The sequence below is a fragment of the Aptenodytes forsteri genome, unplaced genomic scaffold (assembly GCF_000699145.1).
Source record: "Aptenodytes forsteri isolate BGI_AS27 unplaced genomic scaffold, ASM69914v1 Scaffold273, whole genome shotgun sequence".
Taxonomy (NCBI): domain Eukaryota; kingdom Metazoa; phylum Chordata; class Aves; order Sphenisciformes; family Spheniscidae; genus Aptenodytes; species Aptenodytes forsteri.
The window spans coordinates 475,501-486,886 of NW_008795041.1; the positions used below are offsets into that span (position 1 = coordinate 475,501).

Sequence of the window (11,386 nt, forward strand, 5' to 3'; positions counted from 1 at the left end):
GGAAGCCGCTGTGGCACACTGCAGGGATGCAGGTCTGGGCAGAGGGGTGCAAGGCTGATGCTGGGATTCACACAGGGCTTAATCCAGAGCATCGCCGGGGCCTCGGCCGGCTCTGCTCCCTCTTTCTTGTCACAACTGCGGCCATCCACCCTGGTGACTTGGGAGGCAAATCATTGCCCTTATCTGAGATCTGCTCTCCTTCTCATGTGAGGGAAGATAACAGAAAGCAAATCAGATGCTAGATGTAGAGAAAAACAATTTGTTCAGACTTATCGGTACTGAATGCATCTATATTACGTGATTTTCTTTCTGAAACATCCCTCAAGTACAGTACAAAGATGGTAAATGGTAATATTACGTTGCTGTGTTTCTCCAGTACTTCCCTGGTGATTTTTGCCAGCCAGCTTTGGAATCACTTGTTTAGAAAAAAACTTTAAACAGCCTTGTTGACAATGAATTTTACCATTTTTTTTTTCTTAAAATAGGTACTTGATGCTGTGTTGTTTTACTTGTTCCCATCTCCCAGAGTACAATTTTTATTATTAATAATAACAATATTGCCATTTTTGTCTGTTTTCCTGTTAGGTGGGGAATTGTCCTCTCCCATGACAACTACGATGAAAAAAAAAACCCTACTTCTTCAGTACACTTTCCTTATAAAAGGGAAAGAATAGCATGTATTCAGCAATAATTTATTGCACCAGCTGCTTGTCAGTGACAGCACTGGAAGAAAAAAACGTTCCAACCCCAGGAGCCCACAGGAGGGCACTGGGATGCAGCTGGGAAGGGAGTGAAACCAGGGGTGAAACCATCAGCACCGCTCAGCCCAGGGAAAGAGCTACAAGGGCCGGCAGGTCCTGAATGCTGCTTCTGCATGCCAGGGGCCAGGAGGGAAGATTTAGCCTTCTTAAATCAGCGTGTACAGATGCCTGTGAAGTGATACAGCTGATGCTCACAATTCAAGGTCTCAACATAGATGTTATTGCCTTTAGCATTCCTGTCTGGCCTTGCCAGAGTTAGTATTTGATTAAGCACTCAGGCTGACTCTGCCCAGATTTCACCTACCAAGTAAAGTCTTTTAAATTGGTACTGAGGTAACCCATAACGGTCCCAGTAGCATTCAGCGCTCTCTGGCAGTAGGTCCTGAAAAAATGTATTAGTAGGATGGGTTTGTAGCCTTGAGGTTGCTGTTACAGGTGGCATGGTGTTTTGCAGCATGTATGCCGTCCCGTGCTCTGCTCTCCTCAGCTGTCTCTCCAGGGAAACACTTCCACATCCCTGCTAAGGGCTAGCAACCTCAGGGAAGTGCCAGCTCTGCTGACAGCGGAGAGCAGAAGTACCCCTTTCAGGAACTTTTGGCCAAAGTGCCCGGCTATGAAGAGCCCTCTGGGAAGAATTAGGGTGCTGAGGACAAGCATGGGATATGTGCACTTTCCTTGCCTTTCCTAATGCTGCTATCCCCAATCTCCTGGCACCCAGCTGCTTTTTTTTTCTCTTACCCTGGAAAACAGACTGCATGGAAGAAGAGCATCTTCGTTTTCATCTCCAGCCCAGACTTTTAATCTGGCTTCCTCCCCTTCCACTGCACTGAAATTTCTTGCACTAAAGTCTATAATTCTTTCTTTTTAGCCTAATCTAGCCTAAACTGTGCCATTAGCCTCACCTTCCTCGGCCAGGTAGTTACTTAGGATGATATACTTGATTATACACTTAACCCAAAAACTTGGCTTCCCCTGCTTTCCTCAGCTGCCCTCTCTTTTTCTGCCCACTTTTTCCCTTCTGCAGAATCTTTGATGGCTTCTTTTCATCTCCCCTCAGCTGTTTCTGGGATATTGGGATGCTCTTCCCTTTGTACCCTTCTTTGCCCCCCCGAGCTGTCCCCATCCACAAACTTATGTCTTCTGTTCATGCAGATGACTCTCAAATCTCTGTGGCTTTGCTTTGCCTCCATCTATCAGGACGGGAATCTTGTCCTGCAGTGTTTCCTTGGGAATGATCAGTTGCCAGCAGGAGCTCAGCATGGTTAAAAGAAATGTTAATGTTTTCTCTGCACCAAGGTGGCAGCACTTTTCTTGATTGCTTATCACTCAAGCCCGCTTTCTACTTGTTCCTTTCTCTGCATCCTCAGGTCTACCTACCTTGCAGGGGGAGTTCTGTATAAAGTATGTGAGATGTAGCTTTTCCTAACCCCTTTATAACTAAGGTTTCTTGCCCAGATGCCCACTATCTCGTATCTTGCCTGCTACAGCATTCTTTGCTTTCAAAAATTGCGGTGTTGCTCCTCCAATCTGTGCAGAGGGCTGCTGCCAAGGTCCTTTTCCTTGCAGTTGGCTCACACCAGCACTCTTTGTGCACTTTATCCAACTGCCCCTCCTTGAAAGCATCTCACGCAGGCAGCTCTCTTCATTCTCAAGTTCCTTCTCATCCCTCGTTTACCAGGCACAGGCTGGTTCCTTGCTCCTACTGGCCCGCCATGCAACCTTACTCTCTCACTTGCTGTGTTTTCAGACGCCGTTATGCTTTTGGCTGTGCTATCCTTCAAGCCTGGCAGGAGACTCCTGTAAATAAACGGTCTCACCTTCAAATACTTCCTTCCCTGTGAGCACGCACCCTAGGTGTTATGCAGTTCAGACATCCCTTCCAGCTGTGTCAGTTTTTGATGACTCTGTGTCATGATGAGATGCTGGGAGTGAGTAGGGCATTTATGAAGTTCAATAACAAACTGAAGGAGTTGTATAATTTAGGATGAATAAGCTGTTTTCAAAGGCACAGTGGGAGCACTTCACATTGTGTGGCCTGCATCTTCATTTGCAGTACAGGCTGTGCATCAGCAAGGCTGCGCGACAAAGGAGAAAACTTAACAATGCTTCATTTCCATTTTTACACATGCACGAAACCAGCACATAGTATCCACTCAGGGGACGTTTACACTGTTACATTCAGTTCCGTCCCCAGCCCCTCTGACCTCCAGTCATGCATGTATGAGCCCAAATCACTGCTCAAAAATTTAAAAAAAAAAAAAAAAAAGTAATTAACTGTCTGTAAAGCACTGCTGTAAATCAGATCCCTGGAATGGACTGGGTTAGAAAATTACCCTTTTGTGAAGAGTTACTGTTAACTTTGGTGACTGAAACAGAGTGGCGAACTGAGACACGGAGCATGATATGAGCAGGTAGGGGTGACAGCAATAAAAATGAATAATTTGCTTGAAGAGATTATACGCAGGATGCTTTCCACCACTTTGTTCCCTCTGGGAGATGAACAGTTTGCAGAAGTAGAATATTTAGTAAATGAGTGGACGTTGCACTCCACAGGCTCAGCAGGGAGTAATCCCTGGTTCACTGGCTCCTAACCCCAGTAATCCAGTTATCAGGAAACAGTGGAGCCCTGAGCGCAGGGACTTCTCTCCTGACAGTTTGCTGTGGAAGGGAGTTTATCCATCTCCTCTGAGGAGATATGCAAGAGGCCACTACAAAGGAAAGTCATATCGTGGCAAGATAACATACGTGACACCTTTGGCAAAGAGCCATGCTCTCTGGGGGATGATCCCCATCACACACACACACCCCCACACCCATCTCCTGGGTGCTGGAGGTGCCTGGTGTGGAGGATGCTGCGTGGGCTGCGCGCCCCGGTGCAGCTGGCATGCTCCTGTCCCCCGAGGCAATGGCTGGGCCCGCCCCCCGGCCAGCCTCAGGGTCGGCTGCAGCAGTGTCCTCTGGCTCCCGTCACCGGAGTGTCTCCCATGGGACATGGGACTCAGGGTCTGCAAGTGGCTGCAGCAGTGTCCTCTGGCTCCCGTCACCGGAGTGTCTCCCATGGGACCTCACACGGGCTCAGAAACCCCCTGTTGCACTGGATTTTCAAAAGAAGTCCATTTAGGTATGTAGAATAAATGATCAGTGTCTTTCAAAAGACCTCAGCACACTGGGTGTTTGGGCTCTTTGAAAATCTGCCTGTAGCTGTCACTGTGGCAGCTGCAGCTTTCCAAGCGCCTTTGAAAAATGGGTCCTCGTGTGCTCTTCTCAATGCAGATTGCATTTGTTCGAAACTCTGGCTCCAATTCTGCGTGGTGAGCTCATGAGCAATGTAGGAGCCTAAATTTCATTACCTTTCAAATAGGTTTCACTGCTTTTGAAAATTTTACCCATGGAGCTCTTTTACAGATCTCCCCCATTGTGCACAACGAAGGAGTAAGATTGTCTCTTTGCAGCTGTCATTTAGAGGTTGGATAAAGGTTGAGAGCTGAAAAAAAGCATCTATTGAAAGTATCTGTGGAATCTCTCATTGTCCAACAGAAAACCATTATAATGCAGGACCAGGCTCGGGAGACCTGCATTATTCTATTCACAACTCTGCCAACAGCCTGTTAAGTAACTTTGTGCCAGTCACTTCTTTTTTTTGGTGTGCATGAAGGTTACTCCACTGGTGAAATATGGGTATTGATGCTTACCTTCCTTTGGGGAGAGGCTTGGGAGCTTGAAATGAATACTACAGCAGAGGTGGCTATGCTCATACAAATGCCCAGACATTTTGCCTGCTGAGGGAAGATAAATGCTGGAGCGACATGATGAAAAAGGTACATTATTTATAATAAACAAAACCTCTCATATGCAATTTATGACAAGACAAAAACACCTCTGGGAAACTTCCTCAACATTTCTAAGTTACTTCTGGGAAACGTCTGCAGGCTAGGCAATTGTAAATAAAACCTGTCCTTCACTTTGGTAGTAGTCATGTGCCCTGAAACAATCTATTACATCTGACATAAATAATGAATGTTTTCATAATCTAAACTAAGTTTCAAGCTTCACAGGATCTGTTTGTTGGGGTTTTTTTTTTTCCTTTTCTGCATTTGTCTTTTCAATTTCTCACTCTCTGTGGCCAAAATAGGTTGTCCTAAAACCTGAAGCCTGGGTTTAGAAAAAACAAAAATTAGAAAGTTGTAGCTGTAAACTTGAAGTGCTTCCTGGAACAAAATATGAGCCTTGCAAAGGTGAAGGTGAAGTGAATCCTCGCAGAGGTCAGGAGAGCCTCTTCCATCACTGATGGAGACATCTGGGACATGGTAATCTGCCTACAGTCACTTCAAAAGAGGAGAATAGTGATCAACACCACCGTCAGCTGGAAGATAAGAAGTGGTTCTAACATTACTTCCCTTGCCTCGCTTTGCTCACCCCACATAGTTCGCTATGTAACGCTATGAGAGATTTCAGTGTAGAAGGGTTTAAACTGTGACGAATGATGACTTAGTGGTTCTATCACAGGGTTTTTGGCAAACAGACCATTTTGCTGTGCATCTGGAAGAATAAAGGCTCACGATGAGAGCTAGAGCTGTTATGTCTCTGAGTGGTGGGTTTACGAATCCCAAAGTCACCAAGTCATTTGAACCATGGGAAGGGACCACGGGTGGTCTCTGGTCCCACCTCCTGCTCAGAGCAGGTCACTGCCAACTGCCGACCAGGCTGCTGGGAAGAGGGGTCCATCAGGATTACACTGAGCGGCTGCTCCCCCTTCTTCCTCTCGCTTCCAGCAATGTCCTTTCTGCTTTATCACAAAGCTCGGAAAGCAAAGAGGGGGACGCGTGCGCCCCTTTGTCATGCAGCCCCTCTGACCAGACTCCCAAATATCCTGGGGGGACTTCTGGGAGAGGTGTCCCACCACGCCGTGTGGCTGGGCTGCTTCAGTAGCTCCACGGTGCCTCTCCCTGCCTTCGGTACGTCCTGCTGTGCCGAACACGGCGCTGCCTCCGGCTGGCCTCTGCCCAACCTGGCAGCCCGGCACGGAGCCGGCCCTGCCCCACCGAAGCGCTTTCGCCTGCGCGCCCTGAGCAGACTGTGCACAGTAGCTCTCTGTGTCCTCTGCTTTAAACGGTGGCAACCTCAGGTCTATTTTTAAAAACAGGCTTTTGAAGGAAAGGAATACCAGAAAATTTGGCTTCTCCTCTGTTCCCTCGAGTTCTCAGCACAGCACTCTCTGGGGTGTTTGGCTTGAAAAAAAAATGTAAGTAGCCCTACTTAAAGTTAAGGGTACACTTAAGTCCTTTGTTGACTTAGAGTGAACAGCGGCAAAGCAGCTGAAACCACTGACCCAGGTCACAAGAATGAGGCAGAAAAACAGCTACTGAAGCCTCCTGCTCAGGATCCCACCCTGGGACACGGCTCCTGAGCGCCTGGAGATTTTCCAGATCGTGTCCTGAAATGCCTCCTTTATCTAGAAACCAGTGATCACGCTCTAATGTCTGATTCGAATTGCCTCCCCCCTCGCTTCCAAGTAATTCTAGAAGTTGGTAAAACATTCTTTTGCCTGCAAAAATGAGCAGTTGCAAGGGGACATGTAAATTACAGCTTCATTTAATTCTGCAGGCTGGTTTCCGAATTAACTGTATTTCTCCGCAGTCCAGAAAGTCCTTGTATATAATCATAAATAGCCTCTCTGTTATAAAGCAGTAAGGCATCGGTAATGGACCTTAATTAAGCTCTAAGAAAGAGCATTTTCAGACTGTTATAAGCCAAGCAAGTTTCCCTCTGCTGCGTCTAAACATGCATTACCCATAGATGCCAGTATGATGGGTACCTCATAAATAGAAATGATCGCATTGAACGGTAAACTTTGTCCCTCGTTATTGTTACCTCCAGATTAAAACATTAACAAAAATGTGCAGAGTTCAGGCTTCCCTGGTTAGCTGCAGGTGAATAGCACTAATACTCATTTGCCTGCCTTAACTATAATGTTGATTTTATCTTAATTGGCTTTATTCAGTTCATTTGCCCTGGGGGATGAATTTGGCTTCATATCATTATTCTCTTTCATTGGAACAATTGAATACCAGAGTGCAAACAAAGTGTGCGTGCTCTTATTTAAGAAGGTGTGATTGCTTTTCTGATCACATTATTTGCAGTATGAAATAAACTAATTTTTTTTTTTTTTTTTTTTTTGGCGAATAGGTTTATAGGTTCTCACGACCTATAAATGAGCAGGTTTGAGTTTTTTGTTTGCCCCCCCCCATCTAAAGAGTTAACGGTGATTTTGGTGGGGGTTTTATTTCCCCTTCCACCCAGGCAGTGATTAGGTTGTCCAGCAGGTGGCTGGCATTCGCCGGCGCTCGCCGGCGGCTCCCCCGGAATTACCGCAATCATGTAAGCAAGGCTGCTCTCATCGTGGGAAGCAGGGGAAGAATTGACGTCCAGAGGATCCTGCCTATAGGATCCGAGCCGTCGGCGGAGCCCTGCTTTTTCCTCACTTTAAATCCAGCTGGCGAGTGCAGCTGCTGAAAGCCGGGAGAGATTGGCAATGCAGCGTGACAGCAACTACCAAAAGTTCCTGCTTTTTGTAACTCCCTTGTTTCGGACTCGATTCTGTTCAGCAGACCTGAAGCTGGGAATCTAACAAGCCTCGATTTTGAAAATGCCTCACACTTACTGGTCTTTGAATTTGATAAATGGCCTTCCAGAGCTGAGGAATACCTAACAGCGAGACAAGTCAATGTGGAAAAGGCAAGTTTCGGGATTCAGACTATGCTACAAGATGTTCTCCTTCCACCTTATGGAAACAGTACTGTTAAGCAATGTGCAGCTGCTTTTTGGTTTGTTTATTTTCAAGATGTGTCACAAAGTGATATGACTTTCACAAAGTGGTCTGACTTTTAAACTCTTCTGACTGTTCAAAGCCAGCAAGCAGCAGCAAAATTAAAGCAAGAAATTTTATTCGAGGATTTTCAAAGAAGAAAGTTGTCTTCTGAGAAGAGCAAAGTAGGACAATGGCATCTGGAGAGTGCCTTCTGCTAGACCTAGAAACAGAAAACTTCATTCTCTACAACATCTCCGTCAACCAGAGTGCAAACCTCTCCCTCCTCGGTGACGACTGGTTGTACCCAGCGTTCCTCTACGCCATCCCCACCATCTACGGGATCATCATTTTGATAGGCCTTATTGGCAATATCACTTTGATTAAGATCTTCTGTACTGTGAAATCCATGAGAAATGTCCCTAATTTGTTCATCTCCAGTTTGGCTCTGGGAGACCTGCTGCTTTTAGTGACTTGCGTGCCCGTGGATGCCAGCAGGTACCTTGCTGATGAGTGGCTGTTCGGCAGAACTGGATGCAAACTTATCCCCTTCATACAGCTCACTTCTGTAGGGGTGTCAGTCTTCACTCTCACTGCTCTCTCGGCTGACAGGTAAGCTGGCTGCTGTAGCCTTGAAAAGAAGTCTGCATAGTTACGACTCCATAAAATGCATGATTATGAATGCATGTTTTCAGGTAACAAGTATATTTTTAACCTAATGAGGGAAGAAGAACAACTTCAGTTAAGTTCTGGTGGTTGTGAGCACACAACTTGAGGAGGATGCAGACTGAACGCAGGATACTTTTTCTAGGCTAAACTAAATGTTTGTGCGGTTTAGCTAATAGTCTAGCTTAATTAAAAGAAAAACAAGAGCAGATCAAACTAAAGACCAGAGGGAGAAAATACCATTAATGAAGCACTGTTAAAAGATAGCATGTTCATATTTGCCAAAAAGATAATTGATCCGTATTTCATGGAGTGTGAAGGCACTGGACCAGCAATTTAAAGTGCAGTTAGAATCAGTTCTTTCTAGTGGCTTGCTTCCTTAAGGCTAATTACATGTGAGGCAATATTTCATGAAATATGTTCCAAATATTCAAATGAGGATGCCCGAAGCCAGGCATCTCAGTTCACTATAGCCAGTATATTTCCCTTGATTAAACCGTTTGCCCCTTATCCAATCAAAACTGATCAGTCCTGTTGGTTTGGAAACTTTATCTTCCAGTAAAGTTTGGTAAAAATAACATGTAATAACTATGCTATTTTAGAATATGTGAAAACAAGTTTGACTTTAACAAATGATATGCTTCTAATAAGCCAGCTCTATTTCAGATTTCTGCAAGGCTTTGGAAAACTGTCTCGGAGCATTCAGATTTAAATTCAAAAGACATTTTAATTTGAATACTATTTCGAAGGATGAAGCCTACCTTTCTGGAAAGGTTTTAAGTATTTATTAAACTGTTGGCTTTTATAGAAACTGCTATGTATGTCAGAGAAGCCAGGATATTTTGTTTCTAATTTGGATGCTTCAGAAAGAGATTAAGGAATACGTTGTCACCACGCTAAAGTTATAAAATCTCACCGAGGTACTAAGATTTTCAATGAGAAAAATTATTTCAGTTTTGTTTTGCTCAAAAAAGACCTGGGAATTGTATTTCTTGGTCACAAAGAAGTGAAACTAGGTTTGCTTTAGGTAGTCCCTTGCACGCCACTCTGTCTCTCCTCCTAACCTCCTACTTCAAAACATCAGACTATTTTTGTTCAGTTTTCAAGTTAGTTCATACACATATTTCAATATACAGTATGTGGTCTCAATGAAAGCAGATGACTCCATAGTGTTTCAGAGACAGAACGGTCAATATGTTTATTAACTCCTCCACGTTGGTGTATGTATAAAAATAGCACTGTCTGCCCCAATAGAAGATGACAAACAGGCCTATGTGTAGACAAAATTCTTCAAGCGATTTGCTCTAAAAGAGTTGGAAAAATAGGAAAAGTGCAAATCCTCTAGTAAAGGACCACCTACACTTTCACTCCTGAGTTTCATGTGGTGGCTGGACCCCCCACCTGCTCTGAAGAAAAAGGTAGGAAAATAATAAGTATTTCTCCAGGAAACTCATCTTTCCAAAGCTGTAATGTAAGTTGTTTCAAAGAGTGTCAGGAAAAGAAAAATGCATCATAAAGAAGATTATGTTAGAGAGATTTGTTGCTATCTGATCACGTGCCACATAAAGTAAACATTGCAAATGCTTTTACTGAGTGGCACATCAACAAAGTTTTTTGCCTGAAGTGAGCGAACAGAACAGAAAACAGTAGCTGTGACAAGCTTGGGGTTTGGTGACTTTAAATTCTTAACTTCAGCTTTATCTGGATCCTGTTAACCATCGTGCTGCACTGGTAATCAAATGTTACCACACTTTTCAATGCCACTTGGCTATAAGGGAGACAGGCATGCCTGTGGGAGAAGACTTTATGTTCCCATTGCTAAGGGTTCATTTTACCCTCTTCTAATGCATCTGTTGTCCACTGCAGAAGGAGATAATAACAAAACTTTTACCTTTGCTAGGTCTATGAATCGTAAATGCTGTGCATTGACCCACAAACGGGCCTTATCTATTATGTTTACTGAAGTTTCTGTTTTTGTATATTAACAACGGTGCTGGGATAATTTCATTACAAAATAATACAGTGAATATTTTCTCAGCTTACAGCCTGTTAGTCTGTCTTTATTTTCTTAAAACTGTCACCCTGAATTCTAGGACCCATTGTTAATCATGTCAGAATCATTTGGAAAATAAAATATGCGGGGAAAACTTCCAAGATGAGAGTTGACTGTGACCAGCATGGTGATGCCTGCCTGGGTCTGTGAAGGGACTGGCAGCCCAATATTCCCTGCTGTGGCCCCTGGGGCAGGGAGATGCTGAGCCAGGCACCTGGGGTGGTTTCATAGACAACCGTTTCCGAGGTCAAACGTGGCATTGCACAAAGGATGAGCGGCAGCCCAGCCCTGCAGGGAAACACCTGCGGAAGACAGGGGCATGGTGGTGAGAGCAGGGTAGCACGAGGACTCAGGAGTCCAGCAGGTAACGCTGCTCAGGCACGGCTCGTCTCACTTGGCTTTTGCTGTCTGAGGTGAGGAGCTACTCCAGGATGGTCAGCAAGGTGCCCCCTAGTCCATGGAGAGAGATGCTTTGCTGGGTAAAAAACTGGCTGGACGGCCAGGCCCAGAGAGTTGTGGTGAATGGAGTTACATCCAGTTGGCGGCCGGTCACGAGCGGTGTTCCCCAGGGCTCAGTTTTGGGGCCGGTCTTGTTCAGTATCTTTATCAATGATCTGGATGAGGGGATCGAGTGCACCCTCAGTAAGTTTCCAGATGACACCATGTTGGGCGGGAGTGTTGATCTGCTCGAGGGTAGGAAGGCTCTGCAGAGGGACCTGGACAGGCTGGATCGATGGGCCCAGGCCAACTGTATGAGGTTCAACAAGGCCAAGTGCCGGGTCCTGCACTTCGGCCACAACAACCCCATGCAGCGCTACAGGCTTGGGGAAGAGTGGCTGGAAAGCTGCCCAGCAGAGAAGGACCTGGGGGTGTTGGTCGACAGCCGGCTGAACATGAGCCGGCAGTGTGCCCAGGCGGCCAAGAAGGCCAATGGCATCCTGGCCTGTATCAGAAATAGTGTGGCCAGCAGGAGTAGGGAAGTGATCGTGCCCCTGTACTCAGCCCTGGTGAGGCCGCACCTCGAATACTGTGTTCAGTTTTGGGCCCCTCACTACAAGAAGGACGTTGAGGTGCTGGAGCGTGTCCAGAGAAGGGCAACGA

General features: G+C 45.6%; 1 protein-coding gene across 1 annotated transcript in view; it reads left to right on the forward strand.

The window, feature by feature from the left end:
* The first annotated feature begins 7,759 nt into the window (after window positions 1–7,759).
* Window positions 7,760–11,386, forward strand: part of GRPR (gastrin releasing peptide receptor) — a 24,250-nt gene continuing 20,623 nt past the window's right edge. Inside the window, exon 1 of the mRNA XM_009276873.1 lies at window positions 7,760–8,178. Within this exon, the coding sequence (XP_009275148.1) occupies window positions 7,760–8,178 (419 nt within the window). The remainder of the gene's footprint in view (window positions 8,179–11,386) is intronic.